This window comes from Halichoeres trimaculatus, unplaced genomic scaffold (genome assembly GCF_033239565.1).
Source record: "Halichoeres trimaculatus isolate MK-OKI-2021-1 unplaced genomic scaffold, fHalTri1.1 fHalTri1_scaffold_24, whole genome shotgun sequence".
Lineage (NCBI taxonomy): Eukaryota > Metazoa > Chordata > Actinopteri > Labriformes > Labridae > Halichoeres > Halichoeres trimaculatus.
The window spans coordinates 9359679-9385341 of record NW_027437202.1 but is presented as its reverse complement, the minus strand read 5'-3'; the positions used below and the strand labels follow the sequence as shown (position 1 = coordinate 9385341).

The 25663-nt window shown below is 49.7% G+C and overlaps 2 protein-coding genes across 3 annotated transcripts; one reads left to right on the top strand and one right to left on the bottom strand.

The window, feature by feature from the left end:
- Positions 1-1205: 1205 nt before the first annotated feature.
- crfa4 (cytokine receptor family, class I receptor 4) lies at positions 1206-25545 on the bottom strand. 2 transcript variants are annotated; one of them, XM_074664436.1, is made up of 11 exons: positions 25108-25545; positions 24905-25012; positions 16173-16523; positions 8590-8703; positions 6301-6439; positions 5209-5378; positions 3897-4075; positions 3663-3816; positions 3493-3580; positions 3297-3366; positions 1206-3055 (listed from the first exon to the last, which is right to left on the bottom strand). In XM_074664436.1, the coding sequence occupies exons 4-11, from the start codon at positions 8678-8680 to the stop codon at positions 2375-2377; spliced, it is 1572 nt and encodes a 523-aa protein (XP_074520537.1). In that variant the 5' UTR covers positions 8681-8703; positions 16173-16523; positions 24905-25012; positions 25108-25545; the 3' UTR covers positions 1206-2374. The 2 variants fall into 2 exon arrangements, with proteins under 2 accessions (XP_074520537.1, XP_074520538.1); XM_074664437.1 differs by lacking the exons at positions 5209-5378; positions 6301-6439; positions 8590-8703; ... (1 more) ...; positions 24905-25012; positions 25108-25545 and adding an exon at positions 4340-4643.
- Positions 20641-24717, top strand: cybb (cytochrome b-245, beta polypeptide (chronic granulomatous disease)). Its single transcript, XM_074664423.1, has 13 exons — positions 20641-20746; positions 20882-20974; positions 21253-21363; positions 21444-21528; positions 21627-21775; positions 22297-22478; positions 22556-22688; positions 22824-22916; positions 23016-23269; positions 23702-23864; positions 23945-24091; positions 24170-24294; positions 24390-24717. Exons 1-13 carry the CDS (start codon positions 20702-20704, stop codon positions 24505-24507), a joined length of 1698 nt encoding a protein of 565 aa, XP_074520524.1. The 5' UTR covers positions 20641-20701; the 3' UTR covers positions 24508-24717.
- Positions 25546-25663: the final 118 nt, after the last annotated feature.

Below are 25663 nucleotides of genomic sequence, written 5' to 3'. Positions count from 1 at the left end.
TGTGGAATTGATTTAAATCCTAAAGGCTGTTAATATTGTCAGAAACGATAACTAAGGACATTTTGTCTTTAATTTTGGTTAGTTTCAGTTAGTTTTGTGAACACAAGATACAGTTTTAGTTTACTTTTGGTTAACTATTATAACCTTGCATCTAACAGACACTCAGGGACTTTAATGATCCTTTATCCGGTCTGAACCAAAAACTTTTGAGGCCTCGATCCACTTGAAGCTGACTGAAAACCTGTGTTTAACTTTAACGACCTAAAAAAGAAGACAGAGTCTGATTTTTATGAGAGACAATCAGCTGATTTCACAGCTGATGGAGGAAACAAAGTGATGAGATCTCCTCTTATTGAATCAGATGTCGACGACGTCAGAGCGTCTCCAGCTCCTGAAAGCAGCTTCTGTGTTTATCTAAAGTCAGCTGACAATTAACTCTGCTATTTATAACCTGAGAATGCAGCTCGGAGTCACATGGTCTCACACACACACACACACACACACACACACACACACACACACACACTCACACACACTAATGTGGGGTCACTTTGTTTCATGTGTGTGGTTGATTCATCTGAGGCTGAGGAGAAAGAAAAGGATTCTGGGAAAGATGCTCCACCAACTGCCTCCATCATCCGTCTGTTTACTCCAGTCTGAACCAGAACCCAGACCTCTGGACCAGGCTGATCTGGACCAGGCTGATCTGGATCATGAAATGATGACTCCACAGCTCTGTTGTCTTTTCACTTTTTATTGCATTGAATCCAAAGTGCTCCTGTCAGACATCAGTAGTTTGTCACAATAAAAGGTGAAAACGTACGCACAGGTGTGTGTGTGAACACAGAGTCCCGCCTCTCAGCGTGTTTCCAGGTGAGGAGGAGCGGCACGTTGGCTGAGATTTCAACACGACACAGAACGAAGAGCAAACAGATACTGCTCTGTGAGAGAAGGCACGTACGGACACGAGCAGAGACGACACGACCACATCTGACTGCTAGACACGGTGGCATGGCGGCGGCGTCAGTGCTGCCAGAGCCTCCAGAGTCAGAGGAGAGGGAGGGCACGAGGAGGAGGAGGAGGAGGTGCTGATACATCAACAGACAAAAGCGGTGTTATAACAGAGCAGGCCGCCTCCCTCAGGGTTAAAGGTCGAGCTCCCTGCTCCTTTAAATCCTCCTCATAAACACCATCATATATATTTATATGTATATATATACGTATATCTCTGTGGATTAAAAAAACTTAGAGCTATTCTTTCAAAAATAAAGTTTGGTGGCAGATTTTTGGGTGAGACACGCTGGTCCTGTTTCATTCACAGAGAAAAACTTTCACCGTGTCTCAGTTTGTTTCCTCCTGGACTCACAGCTCACAGGGACGGCAGGGTGGCGAGCACAGAGTGTGGACACAGAGCGTGGACACAGAGCGTGGACACAGAGCGTGAAAGTTTTGGCGTGTTTAAAGGGACAGGAAGGATCCAAACTGAGACACAGATCACCTGAGCTCAAACAAAAACACTTCAGTGTGGGGTTAAACCTGCAGGGCAGAGCTCTGTCTCCCTCTTCTGGCAACAAGAGGAACTACTCCACCCTCCAGCGCTCAAACACAACACCGTACAGGTTTGGCTGTTTCTACTGAAACTTTTCCTTTAATCTCTGATTTTCTGCTCTTTATCCAGAGCTTTAAGTCGTCTTCATCCATCCCTACAGTCGCTCCGTCTGTGAGATCAGAGATTTCCGTCAGAGGCTCCAGCAGTGACACAGAGAAGCTTCATTTGGCTGTGAAGTTATTTAAATGTTTATATCTCATCTACACATTAAACATCTTCATCCAGCTCTGAGCAGGATGAAAATAAACCATCATGAAACGTATTTTCAGAGAGTTTGTTCAGCAGAGGTCAGACGGGCTGATACACGTCAATAAGTGGATTAAATCTACTGAGCCGTGAGTTTAATGAAAGCGTGGATCATAAAATAAAAACCGTGTTTCACAAACACGTCAACGAGGAGGAGGCGGGGCTAATACGTCCTATGAAAACAAGTTTTCTCAGAAATAAAGAGACTCGCTGACGGCAGGAGTTCATCTCTCAGAGTCCGGCTCAGGTGTCACACACCTGGGTCCAGGTTTGGACGTGTGGAGGCGCCATGGAGCGGCTCCAAACACAGACGGTTATCACAGCGATCATTTTTGGCCTTTAGCACGAGTCTGTGTCTGCTCCCTCAGGTGAGACTGTCTCTGAACAGGTGAGTTTCAGAAACAGGAAGTAGTTCAGATGAACTTCCTGTCTGTCAGTGAACACTGTGTGGAGGACCCTCAGAGGGGGGCAGGTCTCAGCAGCAGAGTCTCTGTCTCTCGTGGACCCAGTCCCTGTGTCTCAGCCCCTGTTGTCCACAGAGACCGGCAGCAGAGGATCCGCCGCCTCGCTGCGGTCGCTCTCGCCGCCGTCTCTCTGCCGGCTCATCGACCTGGCCTGGTAGTCCGCCAGCTTCTTCTTCTTCTCCTCTGAGTCCGAGCTGACCCGCGGGAAGGAGGGGAACTCTTGGCAGTACGCCGGCGGCAGGCAGGGCACCAGGTGCACCTGGCCGCTGTCGTTCATGAGCTGCACGCAGGTGTAGAAGTCCTGCGGCGTGCGGTGGGTGGAGGGGGCCGTGGCGTCAGGAGCTGGGAACACGTTAGGGAGGCCGGGGTGTCCCATCACGCTGTACTCTGTCCCCGGCAGAGACACGATCTCAGGCCGGGGCCACGGGGAGGGGACGTCCAGAGCGGGGGCGAAGGCCTCAGGCGGCGAGGAGCAGTACGGCGACACGCTCTGGACGTACGGCGGCTGGCTTTGGCTCGTGAACGGATGGTGGGTGGTCACAGGCGTCAGGTCGCTGGGCACCATCAGGGCGTCCTTCTCCCGGTCGGTGGGGGCGGCTGGGATGTAGCGGTCCCGGGGCGTGGTGAGGTAGACGTCGTCTGCGCTCACCTGGTCCCAGACGTCCTCGGTGTAGCTGGGAGGACGGTAGCTGTGGAAGTTACTGAAGTGACGGTTGATTTCATCCAAGTTCCCCTTCTGAGGGAGGAGGAGGGCGGAGGAGGGTGGAGGAGGGAGGAGCAAGGAGTCAGGAAGAGAAGAAGGAACCCACAGAAGGAGAGAGGGAGTGAGGAAAGGAGGTGAAGAGAGGGGTGGGAAAGGAAACAAGGAAGGTTGAAGAAAAAGAGTGTCACTTAGCAACCCGGAAACACTGCACCTGTGTGTGTGTGTGTGTGTGTGTGTGTGTGTGTGTGTGTGTGTGTGTGTGTGTGTGTGTTACCTTCAGCAGCAGCGGGTCGATGCCGACGATCCTCGGCTTTGGGATTGGCGGCAGGAAGTAGTCTTTAATTCTGAGGGTGGAGACGAGAGGAAGTTAGAGAGGTCGCACACACACACACACACACACACACACACACACACACACACACACACACACACACACACACTCACACACACACACATACAAACACACACACCTCTTGCTCTGTGGGATGACCCCAAACGCGATCACCAGCAAAGCCACGACTCCGACCCCCGACACCAGGATCCGGACCAGGAGTTTACCTGCAGGGGGCAGCACAGAGACCTCATCAGGACCACGTGAGGAGCAGGTTTCAGGATGAATCCAGCTCCAGGTGAGACGTACCTGCAGGCGGCCTGGTGGGGATGCTCATCAGCAGCGTGGAGCTCCATTTGCTCCACAGGCCGTAGTTGTGTGAGCGGCAGCGGACTCGGACCACGTAGTCCCCGATGGGGAGGCCGAGCAGCTCCACGTGGGGCTCTCTGAGGGGGTGCTTCACCTGCACGCAGCAGACCATCAGATCAACCACCCCTCTGTGTGTGTGTGTGTGTGTGTTTCTGTGTGTGTGTGTGTGTCTACCTTCCAGTTGTCGGGCTCGGTCACGCGTCTGTACTGCAGCTCGTACACCAGCGTGATCCAGCCGTACTTCAGGTCAGAGGGCACCGGATACGTCCAGGACAGCAGCGCGTTGTGTCCGATCTCGTCCCCGCCGGCGTCCTTCAGCACGTAGGTCAGGTTCACGGGGGCTTCGGTCTGCACTGGAACATCAGACGGAGAAACAGAGAGGATGAAACACGCCGACAGACGACAGAGGAGGAAAACAGAGCGGTCAAAGATCGTCTCTGAATAAATTCACAGCGATCATACTCCATCTTTAATTCATCCTGTGGATAATGACTCTGAGTGAAACAAAGCAGCTCTCGGCTCGTCGTCAGATCACACTCTTTATTATTCATGCTGCGGTTTTTATTCAACTTTCATGAGCTGCGTGTTTTATTCATGTGCTGCGTGTTTTCACTCACGTCCTCTGGTTAAAGTTTCATCTGACTCTGAGCTCATCAGGAGCAGGACGACGACGGCGCCACGAGCTGACACTTGTTTGGTTTCTCGCTCTGGTCTGAGGTTTAACCACGGATGATTCATCCACCTGTTAGACTCCTGCATCCATCAGTGTGTGTGTGAGTGTGTGTGTGTGTGTGGAAGAGGAAACACTGATCACCTGGATAAACCTCAGAGAGACGTGTTCCTGTGTGGACCAGCTGAGCGTCTCTGACTTTGGAGCGTAAACGGGCTCTGACACAGAGGTTTGACCTTTCAGTTAGAGCAGCAGTGAGTGTGTGTGAGTGTGTGTGAGTGTGTGTGAGTGTGTGTGAGTGTGTGTGAGTGTGTGTGAGTGTGTGTGAGTGTGTGTGAGTGTGTGTGAGTGTGTGTGTGCTACGGCTTCCTGCACACAGCTTTATCTGCAGGCGGGGGTTGTGACAAGAGCGACGTCCCTGACATCTGAGAACCAACAAAAGATCACTGAAGCGGTCACATGGGCTCACACACGAGGCTGCTACACACACACACACACACACACACTCACACACACACACACACACAGCCAACCTTCTCTCTGCTGATCCTGAATCTGCAGAGTCTGGGTGATAGGAGCCGTTCAGTTTCAAAACAATGTGATGATTTAGGAGGAGAGGCCCTTTCAAAATAAAAGCGGGATTTAGATGCTTTCAAATCTCTTTAACTGTTTAAAAATAACTCTCACTGAAGGAGCGGACGGTAAATCCTCCATCCAAGAGTGAGAAAGAGAAAAGCTGCCAAACTCTGTGAATTCAGGAGGAAGAGGAGCCCTGTGAGAGCCTCCTCATGAAGGAGGAGCAGGTTAGCAGCTTACCGATGTCTGCCACGTCCAGGCAGTGCTCCTCGGAGCTGTAGTTCCTGAGGGCGGTGACGGCGACCACGTTCATGCAGTACATCTTCCAGATGGACGTGTGGCTGCTGTCGAAGTGGCAGCTGTTTGGACCCGAGCTCACGTAGTCCGGACACTCGTGTTTGGGTCCTTTACTGTAAGGAGGAGAGACTTCATGAGCCCAGTCTGCGCTGAAATGATGCTTTACACGTTAGACGCTGCGTGCTCTGCTTGTTTTTCAGTTTGTATTTGGTGAAATAAATTGAAGTGTTATCTTAAAATGGGTCAGCGCCCCGGGGAGGGCTGCAGGCCGCTCCGCGTCAGCCGGACTCTGCTGATCTCTCTCAGTATTTGTGGAAACGTCTCTTGAAGACAGACTCTGCTGTGTTTCTCCTGCAGCTTGTTTTTCAGAGATTTGTAATCATTCCTTGAAGATGTGGAGCGTTTTTCTTTCTCCTGATAAACCCCACGGCTCTGAGCAAAATCTAAATACTGTGAAAATCCTAAACCCTTTACTGTTTTTGAATCTAATCATTTGAATCACAAACTCGGACAAACACTGAGCTCTTTTCTCACTTTTCAAGCTGTTCATTTATTGTGCGGCTTTTGTCCCACATAATCCCAGATTTACATCAGCCACCAAATTCCTGCAGGAGCACCAGCGGACGGGGCCCGCAGCGATGGTGTGCCGGGTCAAAGTAACAATCCAATTTGTCCTGATTACTGCGAGCGGTTCCTGCGCTGCATGTGCCATGTGGGCAGGCTGGCATGGGCCGGAGGACACGTGAGGCTGCGCTCAGGGCCTCACGTATCGACGTGTTAAAAGCTTCACGTTGAAGCGAGACAAATCAAACTGGATTTACACTCACACGACCCAGAAACCTCCGTCAACTTTTGATCTGAGGCTGTTTTTCTGCTCACATCAAACACAAGGAGCCGAGAACCACGGCTCTGCTTTGTTCCCAACGTCCCACTTCTCTCAGGGGGGACCCTGCTAGACCCGAGTCCTCCTCGTGTGTGTGTGTGTGTGTGTGTGTGTGTGTGTGTGTGTGTGTGTGTGTGTGTGTGTGTGCTCACTCTTTGGAGTAGCTGAGGACGTATGTGACCTGCTCGCCGTCCGTCAGGTTGTCGAGCGGATGCCACCAGCAGCTGAAGTCCTCCATGTTGGGCGAGCGGCAGTAATAGATGTGAGGCCTCGTCGTCACGGCAACGTCCACTGTGAGGAAACAAACAATGTAGAAGTTCACACACACACAAACACAGAGGGCCAATCGATGATCTGACTGTCATCTCTCCTCCCAGTCACTTCTACAAAATCCATTTCCTAATTTCACACACACACACACACACACACACACACACACACATGCGTCTGATCGACTGTTGGTCCTGGGAGAAACATTGATCAGAGTCTGGAAACAGCTGGAAGTCAGAGTGCACTGAACTCAGGGAGACATGAGGAGGAAGAGGAGGAGGAGGAGGAGGTGAACTTTGAGCTCCTCTGAACACTCTCACTTTTCATCCATCTGAAGTGTTTCCTGCAGGTTTGAGTCTGAGGACGACCTCCTCTAAAAGCCGCGGCGTGAAACTACTTCTCTCATAAAGACATGAACAATGACAGTGACCTTTGACCTCTGACAGCAGATGGTTTCTGGGTAAAACAGGGACAGGTTCAAAGACACAGCCAGGTTTATGTCACGGCTATCATGTAAGAGAGCGCCGCGGGGCGCCCAGGAAAGCAGCCAGACATCATGTGCCCTCACAGATCACAGCGGCGGGGGGCCGGCGGTAATCCATGAGAGAATGCATGAAGCTGCAGACTGCGGGCAGCGCGCAAACAAAGGCCCGTTGTGCCGGCTGTAAGGAGCTCAGGGAGCTGCGCTGCAGGCTCCTTCCAATCAACAAGCTCCACTTCTCAGAAAGAAAGAAAGGAAGGAGGAAGGAGGGACGGCGGCACGCTGAGACGCCATAAAGCTCACAGAGTCAAACCTGCAGAGTGAGCACAGAGACCTGAGAGGAGCAGGGGCCTGCAGGAGACGCTCGGAGCCACAGGTGGAAAATAAAAACAGTAAAAAGGACTCACCAACAAAAACACGGCCCACTCAGCTTCTGCTGAAGGGATTAAAAGTTAATGTGAAGACTACAAAGAGCTGCAAAAACCATGAAGTCATGTGACCCCACTGCTTCTGCAGACCGCTCTCTTTCCCAGAAGCCTCTCTTCTCCTGAAATTAACATACTGAGAAATGTTTAGTCATGTAGTTCCTGGCGCTTCAAGGCGCTGCACGTCCACACAGTCAGCTGAGCGACGGGGAAATACGGAGCAGATTCTTTCTGTTACACCGTGTCACATGTTTGATATCATTTTCTTTACTTAAAGACGTGCACACAAAGAGCTGCTGCAGGAAACCGTCCCTGAGCGTGTGTTTCTATGGCAGCAGTCCAGCATTTCCCTCCAGCACCAGGCTGTCTGCAGGTTAGCTCCAGCAGCATGGACGAGGATCAGTCCAGAGCCCGAGGTTTGCTTCAAAAAAAGCATGAATCAGAGCTTCAGAGACTTGAATAATCCTGTGTTTGTTCTTTAATTTCTCCCTGAACCCTGAAAGTCTGCAGCTCAGCGGGCGCAGAGCGTGTTTTCTGGTCTGGAAAAGAGCAGAAGCTCAGAAGGTAATAAAAGTCGTCTGTGTTGTGAGCTCAGTGGGGAGGTTATCGACAAGCCGCCAACACGTCCAGCTGAGCGGAAAGAAAACAGCAGACCCAGCTGGCAGCCGTCTGAGCGCCGTCCGCTTCACGGTCGAAGCGCTCTGGATTAATTTTTCAAACAGAGGAAGGAGTCTGTGAAAGTTCAAAACAAGAGGTTTACTGGAGAGTTACTGAAGCAGGAGTGGGAGACACACACCTGAGACACACACCTGTCCTTTAACACTCAGCCTCTCATCTCTGACTTCATCAGGGACAGCACGCCGCTCCAGCAGCAGACACATCTGGAGCTGGAGATGTGTGGAGCAGAGGGACGTCTTGATCTGAGGCCAACTTCACAAACATCAACGCACACGCTGAGCGCAGAGGATCAAGTCAGATTTAATCAGCTAACGAGGCGCTAATTAACCTGCTACTTCCTCCAGAGCAGAAAACTCAGTGTGAAGGAAGCAGAGACTTCCTGAGCCTCCAAACACGCCCTGAGGTCGCCGTCTGACCTTTGACCCTTGGGATGTTTCTGGAAACGCTCTGGTCTGTACGAGCAGAGTCTGAGGAGCTGAAGTCCAGCTGTTCGCGCTTCTGTCTAACGTCTCAGGTAACATCAGGGTTACACCTCATGTGACGCAGCGCTCAGGTGTAGACACAGACAGATCTGAAGCTTGACTCACCGTGGCTGTGTTTGTCCTTGAGGGCGGCGTCCTGTGTGACGGTTCGGCTGCAGCCCATCAGAGGAAGCAGAGCGAGGAGCAGCCACAGCATCCTGCCACTTTCAGCGCACCTGTCTGCACACACACACACACAGAAACACAGAAACACACACATCAGGACTGAGACTGAAGCTCTGGGTGCAGGACTGGGAGCTTGAGGAGCTATAAACCAACAGTTTGTCAGTATGGAGGCCTGTTTGTGCCAGAAAGAAAAATAAATCAGTGTCACGTCTTTTTAATTCCTCTCCACATGATGGAAACTAAAGTTAACTCTGCCTCCTGATTCAGAGCTCTGTTTATCCGTCTCCTTCAGATCACAGACGCTTTGTTCACGCCCTGAAAAAGCAAACCTGACCTTTCCAGCGTTCATGTTTTCAGAGGCTCAGCTGGTCGTCAGATCAGTCTGTGTTCGACTGGAGTCTCTGGACCTTCAGGGTCCATAAACTCAGAGCCCAGAGATCCTCTCAGGTTGTGCAGGAAGCTCATTACGTTAATCAGCTTAGTCCACGCAGGCTCGCTCAGAGACCAGAGCGTGGCATGTGAGGGAAAAGTGTCATGGAAACACGCTTCACACACCACATTAAGGCGGCGTGCGGCGTCCACTTCCTGCAGCCCGACCCTGACTTCACGTCCAGGCCGGGAGCAGAGCCTTCACGCAGCGCCACAACACAGGAATAAAAGAGATTTGAGAAATGATGATGTGAAATCAAACATGGTGACCTCTTTGTTCCTAATCCCCCTCCCACATCGACCCACACGGCCCGGTTTAATCTGACAGAGCAGAGACACGCTGACCCCGTCCATCCTCAACTTTTCTGGGAAAACCAGGAACACTGGCTGAGCTGAACTGGGTCTAAATGTGGTCTGTGGTGCATTTAGGGACAGCTCAGAGAAAAGGACTATAAGAGGAGCCTGAGGGGTCTAAACTTAGTCCTTGGCATCCACACAGAATCTTTACTTCTCCTCTTCCTCTTACATAATCTCCTCTTCAGCTCTGGACAGTTCACCTGTAGCTGCACGATCACTCAGCTTTACCCCCTGCTGAGGATGGAGGACCGCTCCTCTGCAGGAGGCGGCGGCCTCCCTGTGACCCCGGGTCAAGACGAAGCCCAGCGTGAGCAAACAGAGAAAGATGCAGCAATGAAGCCACGTGGAGCTCAGCAGGTTTTCACTCTGTGCTTTTATGAAGGAAGAGCAACATGCAAACAGCAGCGGCGCTCAATCCTGAAGCACTAAGACAACAATCACAGAGAGTAATCCCAGCCTTGATCTTACAGGAGGAGGATTAAAATGTGAGCCTGGCCGGGTTTATCTGGGATCCTCAGCTCACCCTGACTCAGCAGGCCGGCGGACAATGGCACAAAGATCACATCACTGTCCTAAAAGTGACACACAAACAACGAGCTCTGCGTCTTCACCCTAAACCTCAAAACACATCCTGCACCAAGACTAGTCCAAAAGTCCAAATCCACAGGCCTAAACAGAAACCAGAACTGCAAAGATGGAGATGAAGAGGAAATGAAACTGGCACCAAGAAGAGGATTTGCCAGGAAGGATGAAATATGAAACAGATAGGAGAAAAAGAGACGCATCAAATATGAAATATGTAGAAGAAGAGACTCAAACAGAGGAGCGGTGACAGAGAGCTCCTCACGTTTTCTGCAGACGTCATTAGAGCATGCATATTAAATAAAGTCCACATCAGCCTCAGAGAGCTGCAGGAGCAATCACCTCCTGGTCTCCCCAGAGTCCTGATCCAGGAGCGTGCAGCACTGTTTCTGTCACATAGATCCATGACGCTCAGATCTGCATCAGATGTCAGGAGAGAAATCAATGATTCATTCAGAGAGGCTCCTCTAAACACCGACTAACAAAGTGCTCCTCCATGAATTATTGAATTATGCACCACCTGTCAACAGACTCCATCACACACCTGCAAGGAAACAGAGAGGGCCTCTCAGACCTGGTCTCAGACCTGGTCTCAGACCTGGTCTCAGACCTGGTCTCAGACTTGCTCTGGGTGGATCATGGGTTGATGTGGCGGGGGTAAACCCTGCTGTCAGCCAGCGGCTCGTTAAGACCAGTCACATGTTGAATCAGAGGACCACAAACAGTTATCCAATCAGCTCCTCACGCCTCTCTGTCTCTCTGAAACGCATCGACCTGAGGGAGAGCCCCGCCCCCATCATGTGACTCCTCCAGCTGAGAGAAAGCCGCCCTTTCTTTTCCATCGCAGCGTGCAGCCTGCAGAGCCCTGCAGCGCTGAAATAAGCTGAGGAATATCCAGGAAACTCAGAAAGACGCTGCAGCAGCTGCTCCCTGTTTACATGTCAATACATAAGAGTGGGTTTAGACTGCAGCTGGGACAGCGACCGAGATCCTGGAGCTGGATCAGGAGGGAAAGTGAATGTTTAAGCAGAGAAATCCAGCGTCAGCTCCTTTATCTCAGAGTTATCAAAGCAACTTTTTATCACAAGAACAAAGTCCTTGAGCTGCACGATGAACTCAGCAAACAGTTTGTGCTGAATGAAACGTAAGAGAGGTTTCTTTAAATGAATAACTGTGTGGTTATGAGAGCGAGGACGAGCACAGGATCCTTGGCTGTGAGCTGAACCCGCGTCATGTGCTGATGCTCGTCCACGTGACCAGGACCAGAAAACACAGAGAATTTAACCACCTGAGTGTTTCTGTAAAAAATGTCTTTAGACAAATCTGAGCCACAGAAAAACGTCTGATATCAGGTTATTTAACGATAACATGAGCTCTGAATTACTGTATCAAGTCAAAAATGAGAAAAGAGAAAAGTTACGTCTCTTAAATCTTTTTCTTAGTTTCAAACAAATTCCTCTCCTGAGTTTTTTGACTCCTCACAAGATCAAATTTTGTCTTCAGGTGAATGTGGCTCATATCAAGTATAATAAGACAATTTTGACTTAAAGTAAGAGAAAAACACTTGATAAGATTCCAGTTTTTGCAGACAGGCAGATAGGAAGATAAATAATAAACGTAGGGTCTGAACGTTGGGCTCTGCTCAGCGTCAATCGCTGATTTATTCCAGAAAATCAGTCTGGATGAGTCAGAGTCTGTTTCTTTACTCCAGTATTTTCTGTCTCTGAACCAAACCGATTGTTTTTTGCTCCTGTTAAAGCACAGGACTCTTTCTCTGACATGAAAAGATGTTTTAAAAACAGAAACTTGTGGCTGTGAAAAGATGTTTAGTGGGTCAGAGGAGCAGAGCTCGGCTCCTCGTCTCAAAGAGCTCCAGTTTCTGTTGACCTCCAAAGATTAAATCTTATCGCTCAGTTACCAGAGTTTGACCAAGGACGTGATCAGGGCTGAGTTTATTTTTGTCCCAATTTTAAGAATTTTGATTTAATGAAGCGTCCTGCGTCACAGCTTGATCCAATTATTGTTTCTGAATTTGAGGAGCTCTGTGCAGGATCAGAGCGGGACGTTAACCCCGACTGAGGTTTAGATTTGTTCATGTCTGAAAATACTTTCTTAGGAAGTTCAGTTTCTCAGGTCTTTAGCTAAATATGGGTGCTTCCCTCACAGGAAGCTTCAGGCAGCAGCCGTGGACCCTGAGCGTCCACCGCCGCGCCGACGCTCTGAGCTCACCGATACATCCTCAGAGAGAGAAATGCCATCACACACACCGAGGCGCTAACACGCTCATCAAAGGTTCATCTGATGCTCCAACGCCACATCCCTCCCGCCTCATCCTCTCTATCTGATCCTCACGGCCCAATCGCAACACGTGCCTCACCTGTTGCCGTGACGACAGGCTCCCTACAAGCACAACTGCAGCTGATCACTTTGCATCTGTGTCCTAACTGCAAGGTCTCCTTCAGAGCGGGAACAGATTCATCCTCAGGGCTGGGACACACACACACACACACACACACACACACACACACACACACACACACACACACACACACACACACACACACACACACACACACACACACTCATCCACACACACTCAGGTCTGGATCCTTAAACACATGCGTACAGATTCAGATGCTGAGGAAAATGAGGTCAAGGATTCATCTTTGCTTGTTTTAAACCTGCTCACATGTGAAACTCTCTGACAGGAGAAATAAAAACAGTCTCCATCGCTCCGGCTGCAGCAGGGAGAAGCCGTCCTGTAACCACAGAGAGGTGACACCTCCTCGGACTCAGAGGAGGACTCTCAGAGGAGCAGGACTCAGGCCTCTTAAGTGGCTTCACTTGTTCGCTCTTACAGATATCGAGCGTCGAGGAAAAGTGAGAGCTTGAAAACGTCCACGAGTTTCTTCTTCAGAGTTCATCTTTCAGACGCTTTCAGTTCGATCCTTTCAGAGACAGACACAGAATCACAGGATGATGAGACTCAGACTGAAGCCACCTTTAACTCAAACCTTCATCCTGAGGGTTACATCATTTCAGTCAGTACATTCAGGAGAAATTGGTTTAGAGAGAAAATCGAGTTAAAAAAACAACAAATTGCATAAGATTGATGATGCAACTTCTGAAGCAATTAACTTTTTAATTCCAGCCTAAATGTTGTTCATCAGAGTTGTTGCGGGGAAATTAAAGCCCTGGTTCAAATGAATTATTGATTAGGAGCGTGTTAATAAGTTTTCCTCTGATGAAGTCATAGAGAGCGTTCATGGCGAGGCCTGGTCCACGGACGCCGCTCTGCAGACGGGTTTTTCAGGCAGGTTGTTCCTGATGCAGACAGAGGAGTTACTGATTTATAAAAGGAGCGAACACTGAGACGCTCTGTGAATATTTCATGAAGAAAGGAGGGATATGAAAGCTAACGGTGTTTGATGCTAACGGCGCTCAGCGTGGATGGAATCAAAGCTCCAACCCTGATAAGAAAGTCGCCCTCATTTAACCGCCGTTTACTCGAAAACAACCGGATTCTTCTGTGAAGTTTTGTTCCTCGAAACACATGTCTAATCTAATTAAAACCACTCTTTCTGTGTGTGTGTGTGTGTGTGTGTGTGTGTGAGTGTGTGTTTAATTTAGACAGATAGGAAAGCAATTTCTCCTCAGAGAGACGTGTTAAAAAGCTTTTTAAACAAAGAGATAAGGTTTAAAGAGAGGCTCCTACAGGCAAGTCTCTGACCTTTCCAGCTTTAACTGAGCCCAGACAGAGAAACACAGCTTCAACACAGAGGAAAGTTAAAGATCCAGCTGTGAACAACCAACACACACTGGAGCTTTAATCCAGGAGGTGTCACCTCCTCTGCACCTCCTCTTTAAACTGAGCCGCAGAGAAACAACACGTCTGTGTCAGACTCTCTGCAGGACTCCAAGACCATGGCTCCAACCGTCGTGAGCAGATCGAGCAGCGATAAGTCTTATCTGGAGGATGTTTGCTGCTCTGTAGCTCCATTCCTGCGCCGGTCAGAGCATCCACCCATCGCAGCGGTCACACAGAGCGCCGCGGGCCGCTCAGACAGGAAACACAGATCTGAACAGACAGCAGCATTCGATCCACACAGTGTCACATGCACTGCTGCCTCACACACACACACACACACACACACACACACACACACACACACACACACACACACAGGGACTGACGCCAGCAGAGGTTTGTGTTTAGCATAAACACTGCAGGGTTATATAATGTCCAGGAGAAACCGTCCCTGATGGACCAGGGTTTCAGGAATCATCTGAGAGATCATCCCTGAGACCCTGCAGAGTCCCAGTCCAGGATCTGAGGGGTCAGTCTGAGACCTGGTGATCCAGCAGCGAGCGGAGCTGGAAACCATGATGGGATGGAGCAAACCGTCACAGACCCAGTCTTGTGTTCGCTCTTTAATGAAATTATCTCTGCCTGCTCAGAAACAACATTCCCCGGCTCCGATGACTGGCAGCTCTGCTAACGAACTCATGATGGAAAGGTCACATGACACACAAAACGAGCTGTACTGTAGCCAATGCATACGTTAAATAGATTTCCCGCTGCGGCGTGATGTGTGCAGACAGGAAGTGCTCTACAATGGTCGTAATGTTAAACAGAGAGGAGCAGGAAAGTCCCAGAAGAGTCCCTCGTTAAACAGGAATCAGAGCTGATGTAAACAGGTCCAGGATCAGGTTTTATAAGACCCTCACAGGGACTTTCAAACCACCTCAACAACATCTGAACCGTGCATCCTCGGCTCTGACACCGTCCGCCCCCAGAGGTCGAATAATCATGAGCTGAGGAGATTCAGACTCTGGGTGAAGTCTGAAGACAGGCAAAAAGGCCACATGAGGCCTGGGAATGGGATTACTGAGTCCAACAGGAGTCCAACAGGAGTCCAACAGGAGTCCATGGAGATTGGGAGCAGGCCAGAATAAGAGTAGACCTGGTTTACAACTTTTAAGAGTCCAAACGAAGAGTTTCCTGTTATCCAGGACTTCCTGCTCTGCTCTGAGAGGTTGTGGCTCCAACCTCATCCAGGAGGAGCTGGATCAGCATCAGGGAGTGGACTCACACACGGAGCTCAGACCCTGTCCAGATCAGAGGACGGTCTCATAAAAAGGAAATCCCCTCAGAGTCACCTCAGCGTGCTCCTGGTATCTGTCTTTCCCAGAACTTTTCAATCCCAGCAGCATATGTTAGTAATTTAATTTAGCCTCATTTTCCTAATTGATAAATCTGCTCGTTATCTTATCAATTAATCGATCAGTACACCTACCACAGAGAGGTCAGAAAGGTGACCCTCCCTACGCTCACAGAGACTCCTGGGTAACTCCCGCTGACCCCGCAGGGTTTGGTCTGATGGCAAAGTGAGCGGCTTAAGCCCGTACCTGCTGAATGTGGGTCAGACTCACATGTTTTCACCAAATCATCCTCTGAATCCTCTCCTCCAGCACGAAGCAGACAATCTATAGAAAACTTGTTGTTCCAGCGTTTTCTGGGTGTGGTCCAGTGTACTCCTCTTATCTGTCACAACACGCTGGCATCCAGGAAGGCCAGATAGTGAGGGGGGTAAAGGGTCAGACTGGGTAAAGACCAATCAAAACCTATTGTCAGTGAAAAGACAAACGTTTGGGATGTTTGATTTGGTCTCCCTGAGTTTAAACTTTCAGAAAATCTCTTTAAACGATAATCTGAGCGATAAAACTTTGACAGACGTGAGAACAGGAGTTTGAAGGAGTGAATTAAAGAGGAGACCAACAGGTGAGGAGCTCCATGAAGCAGACTCCCACAGGTGATCTCCATCCAGCCACACAGCAACATGAAGCTAACAGTGAGAGCAGACAGACTGAGACATCTCTGGATACTTTTTACGCTCCTGTCAGATCAGTGCTGAACATTTCTGAACACATTATTCACAGATTAACTGGATTAAGTTTAGAGCATGCCAGTCCTTTTTCAAAGTGAGCACCAGCTCCATGCTGAGGGGAAAGCTGCGCTAGCTGCAGACAGATCCATGTTCCTGCTGAGCAAACATGATGGAGATGGAGCTTTTTAAACTTTTAATGATTGGCACACCTGCGCAGAGCGCCCGGCTCACCTTAGCTGCAGATTAAAGCGCACGGATCCTTCTTACCTCTAAAGTAAGTAAAGCTCCTGCTCCTGCTGCCGTTTCAAAGCCTCCTGCAGGCGGACGCGCTCCAGGACATGGACCGGCCGTGGACGCGCGGAGCAGCCGGTCGTCCGTGGGTTCTCCCGGGATGAGCGCGGAGCCGGTGCTGCTGCTGCTGTGAGCTGGTGGGCTGTCAGAGGAGTGCTGCGTTCACTGCCGGCGCTGGATATTTCTACCCCTCCTCCTCCTCCTCCTCCTCCTCCTCCTGCCTGCCTCAGTAAGAAGATTTCCCTCCACCTGGTCGCGCGTCACGAGCCAAACACCAGCTGGACCCGAGCCATGCGTCTCAGGACTCCGCCAGCCTCCTGTCTGCTCCTTTTGGAGGAGGAGGAGGAGAGTATGGGAGAAAAATGATGGCAGAGTGATTTAAAACCAGCAGAAACAAACAACAAAACATCTGAACTTCCTGAGTGAGTTTAAACTCAGGAGAAGAAAAAATCAGATTCACAAAAAACATAAACAGTCAGATCAGGAAAACTTTTTATTTTATTTTATTTTATTTTATTTTATTTTATTTTATTATTTGATTTTTATTTATTTATTATTATTATTATTATTTTATTATTATTTTTTATTATTATTATTTCATTATATTTATGATTATTATTATCATTGTTATTATTATTATTATTATTATTATTATTATTATTATTATTATTATTATTATTATTATTATCATTGTTGTTATTATTATTATTATTATTATTATTATTATTATTAGTGAGCTGCATCCTGGTACAGCTGTACAGCTAAAACTTCTGTTTCTGCATCCTCAGGCTCACAGTGAGGTGGAGCAGGCTGCCACAGCTGCTTTCTTCCTCTAACCAAGCATTTAAGGAGCCTGCTGTGCTGCTAATAACTGGACAAAGTGCTGCAGAAACAGAATAAAGAGTTTTATGGCTAACAAACTATAGGAAGTCAATTTAGCGCAGTGAGTGAAACAGATTTCTAAGAGGAGCTCTGGGAGCCGTGGTGTTTTTTAGGAAACCCTGGATCCTCAGGCGGCTCTGTCAGCCACAGAGGATGTGTGAAAGAGCAGTCACCTCCGATCAGCATTAGCTCTGCCCCACAGAGACAAAAATAATCTGATTATTCTTCAGCAGCTTATTTGGTTGAAGGCTGCAGAGCTGCGAGGCCTGGAGAGCACGTCGCTCTGCTCCTTTACTGTCTCCTCGCTGATGGTTAACCAATGAGAACAGCGTGACTGCTCAGTGCCCTGCAGCCAGGAGGCATGACTCAAATTAGCTAGAGTGCACCCTCCCCTCAATGATTCATCAAACAGATCCAGATCCCAGGATGGAGCCACAGCGGCGAGGCGAGGCGAGGCGGCAGGGGACTGAGATTAAAAACACACTGAACACATGTGGCTGCATGACAGGCTCCAGCTCCTGTGGATGTGTCCTGTCAGGGTCCAGTCAGAGGTTTGGGCCTCCAGGAGTAGCTGGTGCTGACCTGTGTGGTCCTGGAGCAGGTTCCAGCAGCACCAACAAATCCAACTACAGCTGGAGGAGGATCAACCAATCAGGTTAATGAATGAACCTCACACCTCAGAAGGTCGTCTTGTTTCTCGTTTCCAGAGCAAACCTCTGAGAACGTGAGGCAGGATGAGCCTCAGCAGAGCAGAACACACACTCTCTGCAGACGGTGATTTGCTGTAATGAAATGCTGCTCACGTCTCACCACAGATTACTGCAAACCCTCTGAGATGTGTGTGCAACACACTCACAGAAACAAGAGTACAGTGGTGAACATGCAGTCCAGTCATGCAGGAAGCAGCTGATGCATCATTCATACACTTTGCAGCTGGGTTAAAGTCGTCCTGGTAGCATCATCAGCATAACACGACAACATGGAGGTGTTAGCATGATCGCTCATCAGGAATCAACCTGCAGTGTGGATGTAGGTTAAGCCTATTTGCTCTCAAACTGACCAACACCCCCTAATTATTCATGAGCAGGACCTTCAGGGTCTGGACTTCCCTCCTACAGCGTCCAGAGAGTCCAGAGACTCCTGTCCAGGTCCAGGGTTTGGAGGTTTCACCGCTGTGTGCAGCTTCATGAGATCAGACATGAAGGAGAAACCACAGCAGGGCGCAGCACTTTGTGATTATGCATTGTGAAATGGGTCGGTGGTGATGTCACAGGCGCCGTGCAACAGATTTATTCTAATCCCCTTCCCCCAGATTAGGAGAGAAAATCAGTCGAAGGCCTTTCGTCTAAATTACACTCCCCACCACAGTTTTGCTTTGACCTTCACCCCCTGTGCCCGGCCTCATCATCCTCCATATGCCTCCACGCCGCCGCCATGCTCGCCTCTGACACTTTCCATAAGGTGACCACTTCCCAGCAGCCGCCACAGCCGCCGCAGCCGCCGCAGCCCGGGATGATTGTTTTATTATTGTTCAGGCCGAGCTGCACAATCCAAGGGTCAGCGGCAGCCGACCAACAGACTGTTACTGATTTACACCAGAGGATTATTGAACATAAGCCTCCACACATTTACTATGAAACCAGGAGCACTTTACTTTGAAAGAGCCGGTTAGAGATTTGGAGAATTTCATGACTATTCATTCGCTTTTACTCAGAAGTCCCAGAGACCGCCGCTGTCCATCAGCTGACTCCACTTACAGACCATCTGAACCATCAGGGCCGTGAGGCTGAATGAGCTGCCACACATTAAAGATGGAGGATGGACTGACGGCGCCGTGTCAGGGCAGGGAGGAGGTGTTATCGTCCAGATCCAGCTTTTAAAGCACAAACTCCTGCACAGGACTGAGAGGATCAGGAGCTTGGATTTCAGATGATGGATGTCTTCATTTCTCTCCTGAAAAACTAAAACTACCAGTCAGGCTGTGTCCCCATGCATCAAGTGTTTGTTTACAACCTGTGACCTTTGACCCCGCACCACATGTCCTCTGACATCAGCTTCACAACAAAGTGCAGAGACAGACACGTGCTGGCTGAGAGATTACAACGCTTCTTTAATCTGTGTTTTTTTTTTTTCACATTTCATTTCATGTGTAATTGTGCGTGTGTGCGTGTGAGTGTGTGTGAGTGTGTGTGTGTGGTGTGCAGTATTGGACTCATTCTGTCACTTCTCATGTTTGTCACTCTGCAATTAAACTTCAGCCCTGTTCTGTCTGAATTATGTATTTTCCCATCTTGCTCCAACAACGTCTGTGTGCAGCGACACACCAGGATGAGACGAGACGCTCTCCTGTCCTGGAAACAGGAAGTTCCTCTCCTTTCAATCCTTAAAATAAAGACTTAACGACTGAATGTGAGACAGATTCAGGCGAGGCGTTGATAAGTGAGGCCACGCTGGCGTTTTGCAGTGAAGTGGTGGTTGTCTCAGAGCGCCTGCAGGTTTCCATCACTCATCATTCACACTCTGAGCTGTTTCCTGCTCGCTGCAGTCGCTCCAGCTCTCCGTCTCCGTCTCAGGCCGTGTGATCTGATGCTTCAGCAAACACTGATCTGTCAGCATCATCATCCTCACTGGGACTTCTGCTCTTCGTATAAAAACGCTCCAGTTCCTGGATCAAGAGAAACAGAAACAGAAGCAGGCTCTGGGATTTGAGGTCTGTGTATTTAAAGGCGCCCTGTTTAGATTTGATTGTAGTGATGTAATCATTCAGGTTTAATCCCTGCTGGCAATCAGCTGTGATATGATAGATTATAATCCTGACTGAGAGATGGATTCAGAGATCGCTCAGAGACCACCTGTGGTTTCTGCAGCCTGAGTTGAAACAGGGGGTATCTGGGTCTCCAGAAACCCTCCTCAGAGCTCCACCTGCTCCCCCGTCTCTGATGTGAAACAAACTGAAAAGTCAGAAACAGGAAGTATGAAGAAATGATTCTGTTTTACTTCATGTTAAGAAATCTGCCACTTCCTCCGCCTGAAGTCCACAGTAACACCATCACACAGCAGGTTCCTCCATCACGCTCTGAGTTTAGGTGTTGAGACACTCAGGACTTCACGTCCAGCGGGGCTGAGCCAGATCCTCTTCCTCTTCCTGTCTTTGGATTAATGATGATAAAAGCTTCAGACTCTCTGATCGATGATGCTGATGGTTGGATAAAATAAAATAAATTAAAATAAAATGAAAAAAAAAAAAAAGAAATAAAATGAATTTAAATAAAATGAAATAAAATAAATGTAATAAAATAAAATAAAGGAAAATAAATAAAATAAAATAAAATAAAATAAAATAAAATAAAATAAAATAAAATAAAATAAAATAAAATAAAATAAAATAAAATAAATAAAATAAAACAAAATAAAATAAAATAAAATGATGAAATGAAAAGTGGGCAGTGGTGAATGTGGAAGTAGCCGCCCTTTCAGTGAAGGCTTCACTTCCCTTTTTTGCTCTTGTGAAGGTTATAAAAGGAGTAATCAGCCCTCTGAACTGTTTCCTGCTTCCCTCTGTGTTTGCTCGGTCACACACACTCACACACGCTCACACACACCTCCTTAGAGGCTCAGTCACCATGGGGAACTTTGCAGCTAATGAAGGACTCTCCCTCTTCGTCATTGTGAGTATATTTCCAGAGTTTAATTTCTTATTGATCTGATTTAAAAAGAGTGATGATCTGTGTGTGAAGATGGTTTAATATCTGCTCTGAACGATGAGTAGGAACCTTTCCTCTGAGTGTCTGTCTGTGTTTCAGCTGGTGTGGCTGGGGATCAACGCCTTCCTCTTCGTCCATTTCTACATGGCCTTCCTGGTGGAGCGGTGGTACTACACCAGAGTCCTGCTGGGGGTGAGTCAGAGCGCCAAACACCTCTGGAGGTTTTTACTCAATAACTGAAGGAAAAGTTTGATTTCCTGAGAGCAGGAGAGCTCCTGACAGCCAATCAGAAACACTCATTTCACTTTCACTGCTCCTTAAAACACACATGGAGGTGTCAGCTCACAGCTGCAGCAAGCAGAAGTAAAACCCGGCCTGATGCAAACCCAGATTATTTCCAGCGCTGGTTTCTGTTCTGCTGTGAAAACACATCAGACTCAGCTCACAGTAACTGCTTCCTGTCCCCTCAGCACGCCCTGTCCTGGGCCAGAGCTCCAGCCGCCTGCCTCAACTTCAACTGCATGCTGATCCTGCTGCCGGTCTGCAGGAACCTGCTGTCCTTACTGCGGGGCTCCATCCAGGTACCCAGACCCTGACCCCCTGAACCCCTGAAGCCGGCGTGCAGAGGAGACACATGCTGATCTGTGTTTCTGTGTTTCAGTGCTGCAGCCGCACAGCAGCTCGCCAGCTGGACCGAAACATCACCTTCCACAAGCTGGTGGCGTACATGATCGCCTTCCACACAGGTATGTTTCTGAAAACATCAGTGCAGAGTTTCAGGGAGACGCTCAGGGAGACAGGAGTCCAGGTCTCTGACTTCTGCCTCTGCTTCCTGTCTCTGCAGCCGTGCACATCGTGGCTCACTTGTTTAACTTCGAGTACTTCATGGACGCTCAGCTCAACCGCAACAGCAGCTTTCTGCCCTTCATCCTCTCTGAGATCGGCACCGGGGACAACGCCTCCTTCCTGAACCCCATCAGGACCAATGAGACGGTGAGTTCCTCCTGGAGGAGCACAGCAGCCTCAGGTCGCTGCTCCTCCTGTTGCTCAAAGCTGTGAAATCCCCGCGGTGGCGTTGGCGGTGGCGTTGTTGTTGTTGTTGCTTCATTTAGTGTGGATGAGGAAAATCAAGTGTTACCTCACTCTGCAGACTTCCTCTTTGGACAGATCTGTCCTCAGATAGCGGGTCATTACAGACACCTCCTTCTGTCAGACGCTTCAGGCGTGCTCCTGGAGGACAGGAAGGAGCTGGTCCCTGCAGCCTCCCGTGGTTAAACATGGCGCTCAGAGGCTTTTGAAACTTACATCACAGCAGGCGCTGAGAGGGGCCATTGTGTGACCAAACAGAGGGAAGTCACTGAGCAACACGGCGTGCAGAGGCGTTGGTGGCCTGACAGTGAGGAAATGTTTGAGGTTACAGCCTCATGATGTGGCGAGCACGCCGCCAGGCCTGCTGTGAGGAGGAAGCAGGGTCGACCTTTAAATGTGATGATTAATGAGCTCATCTGATGCAGAACCCCACCATCGTCATGTTCACCACCATCGCCGGGCTGACGGGCGTGGCCATCACGCTGGCACTCATCCTCATCATCACCTCCTCCATGGAGGTCATCCGCAGGTCCTACTTCGAGGTCTTCTGGTACACCCACCACCTCTTCATCATCTTCTTCATCGGCCTGGTGTTCCACGGCTTTGGGTAGGACGGCCCACAAACTGACTCCTCCTCTTTAAGACACAGCGTCTCCGTGTCTGACGGCGTGTTTGTGTCTGCAGGAGGATCGTCAGGGGGCAGACGGCGGACAGCCTGAAGGAAAACAACCCCGAGGTCTGCGCCGACCAGTTCCAGAGCTGGGGGGAGAACGGCTCCAGCTGTGCCACGCCGGTGTTTGCTGGGAACCCCCCGATGGTGAGCTCACACACACACACACACACACACACACACACACACACACACACACACACACACACACACACACACACACACACACACACACAGAGTCGGTGTTTTCCTCCAACCTGTGACTCTGCTTCCTCCACCCAGACCTGGAAGTGGGTGGTGGGGCCCATGATCCTCTACGTGTGTGAGCGGCTCGTTCGAATCTACCGATCGCACCAGAAGGTGGTGATCACCAAGGTGAGTGTGGCTCCTCCTCCTCCTTCTCCTCCTCCACCTCCTCCTCCTCCTTCCAGACGCTGATGTTGACCCGTACCTGTACCCTCCTCCTCCGCCCAGGTGGTGATGCACCCGTCCAAAACCCTGGAGCTGCAGATGAAGAGGAAGGGCTTCCACATGGAGGTGGGTCAGTACGTCTTCATCCAGTGTCCGTCCGTCTCCAGGCTGGAGTGGCACCCCTTCACGCTGACCTCTGCCCCCGAGGAGGACTACTTCAGCGCCCACATCCGCATCGTCGGGGACTGGACTGAGGCGCTGTACCGGGCCTGCGGGGGGGACTCCAACGAGCCTCAGGAGGCCTGGAAACTGCCCAAGTATGACCCCGGGGGGAGGGAGGGGCTGATGCAGAGATTGCTGCTGATTACGCTCGATTACAGCCTCCAGCTCCTGATCCAGATCCTCTGGACCCGGCTCCAGGGTCACGTTCAGAGGGGGAGTGATTAAATCTTTAACCCTGGGAGAAAAGAGAGCAGAGCGGTCACTGAGCCTCCCTGACCTCCTCTGCTCCTGGTGGGAGCTGGAGGCTCCTCTGCTCTGCACGGAGCAGGAAATGAAGGGACAGGACCCTCTGGGCTTCCGTACTTGTTCAAACCGGCTTCAGAAAGCCAGGAGGAAATTGTTTCTCGAGTCACTTCAGGAAAAAGTGGGAGTGAAAGCAGCCGAGGAAATAAGAGAAACCAGTGTGTCCACTGTGGCTCTAACCTGTGTGTGTGTGTGTGTGTGTGTGTGTGTGTGTGTGTGTGTAGGCTGGCCATCGACGGCCCGTTCGGCACAGCCAGCGAGGACGTGTTTCGTTACGAGGTGGTGATGCTGGTCGGAGCAGGTATCGGTGTGACGCCCTTCGCCTCCATCCTGAAGTCTGTGTGGTACAAACGCATCCAGAACAACCAGGACGTCTTCACCAAGAAGGTGACGAGCGTCAGCTTCGTTTTCATCCTGGCTTTGAGTTTCATCCTCTCACTCACTGCTGCCGTGTCCCGCCCCCTCAGATCTACTTCTACTGGCTGTGTCCAGAGACGCAGGCCTTCGAGTGGTTCGCTGACCTGCTGCAGTCTCTGGAGGGTGAGATGACGGAGAAGGGGATGACCGACTTCCTCAGCTACAACATCTACCTGACGCGCTGGAAGGAGGCCGAGGTAGGACAGGAGGCGTCTGCTGAGACTGGACCTCCCTCTGAGAGTCAAACCTCACCTCTCTGAGTTTCTCTCCAACAGGCGGCTCACTTCCGTGTTCACCACGAGGCGGAGAACGACCCCATCACAGGACTCAAACAGAAGACGCTCTACGGGAAACCCAACTGGGACAACGAGTTCACCAACATCGCATCAAAACACCCGGGGTGAGGCGCACACACACGTTCGTGAAACATCCAGACGACGTGTGTACCTGTCTGTACCTGCTGAGTGTCTGACTTCCTGTTTGTGCTTCCTGCAGAGTCAAAGTGGGCGTGTTCCTGTGTGGCCCGCCTCAGCTGGGGAAATCTCTGGAGGAGCAGTGTCTGTCTCACTCCGAGGCCAACGTCAAGTTCATCTTCAACAAAGAGAACTTTTAAAACCTGCAGGTACCAGCAGAACCACAGGAGAGACACTTCCCCTCCTGCACACGTCTCTCTGCGTCTCTCCGTGTGTTCAAGCTTTACACGCTGTTAACATGGAGCTTCTGCTGTAATATTTTGTTTTTAACTATATTTTATGAGTTTTTCACTTTTTGAGTCAAGGACAAAACATGATCTGTACAAATAAACAAATAAAGAGAATACAAACACCAGCTCAGATCCAAATAAATAAACCTCTGGGTTAAAATGATAATCTACAGTTTGGGAATCGTCACACTGGAGACATCAGGCTCCAAACAGACTCCCAAACTTTATAAAGCTGGTTTGTGATGTTAAAACTTTATCTCTGCCCCTCACTGTAAATATTTGGTTAAAAAAAGTTGTAATTGCTCACAGAGAGAGGAAATACACCCGTGCTCTGCTCCACGTCCACCTCTCCTCCTCCTCCTCTGGGTGAAACCCTGCATCTCTCAGGACACATCTCTGTTTTATTCTTTGAAATCTGTGAGGGACAGAAGGTCCTGTAGAAGTTTATTTCTTGTTCACAGAGAAAACACAGCAACACCACCGTTCATAAATCTCTTTATTTTCATTTACCTGCAGCAAAAGTGCTCCAAAAAACTCAGCTTCTTTCTTGTTGGCATGGTTTACGTAAGAGAGACACAGAAGAAGAAGAAGAAGAAGAAGAAGAAGAAGAAGAAGAGTGGTCAGGCTCAGTGTGTGTGCAGCAGATGGATGCACACACAAACACACACACACACACACACACACACACACATACACACACACACACACACACACACACACACACACACACACACACACACACACACACACACAGAGTAAAGCACTGCAGTGACAGGAAAAGAGAAAGACGTGAACGTGGTGACGAGCGTTGACATGCATCTGAAGGCTGGAGGTACAGCTCCCTCTCCTCAGCTGTACCCATGTGGACTCTGCGGCACTTGGTGGCCCCCTTCTGTTCACAGGAGCACCCTGCACTCCTCCTCATGTTGACGTGGTTGTGTGTGTGTCTCTGAGCCTACGCCATGGCCACAGCAAACACACTGACCACGCAGTACATGGTGCGGTTCTCCCACCTGACGGTGCAGCTTCCTGCAGAGGAAAAACACACACATCAGAGGAGGGACAG

Coding starts and splice junctions, on each gene's coding strand:
- crfa4 (XM_074664436.1), bottom strand. CDS start 8,680: ATGCTGTGGCTGCTCCTCGCTCTGCTTCCTCTGATGGGCTGCAGCCGA. Junction 6,440..8,589: donor CAAGGACAAACACAGCCACG/GTGAGTCAAGCT, acceptor GTTTCCTCACAG/TGGACGTTGCCGTGACGACG. Junction 3,056..3,296: donor TCGACCCGCTGCTGCTGAAG/GTAACACACACA, acceptor CTCCTCCCTCAG/AAGGGGAACTTGGATGAAAT.
- cybb (XM_074664423.1), top strand. CDS start 20,702: ATGGGGAACTTTGCAGCTAATGAAGGACTCTCCCTCTTCGTCATT. Junction 21,529..21,626: donor CATGATCGCCTTCCACACAG/GTATGTTTCTGA, acceptor CTGTCTCTGCAG/CCGTGCACATCGTGGCTCAC. Junction 24,092..24,169: donor CGCGCTGGAAGGAGGCCGAG/GTAGGACAGGAG, acceptor TCTCTCCAACAG/GCGGCTCACTTCCGTGTTCA.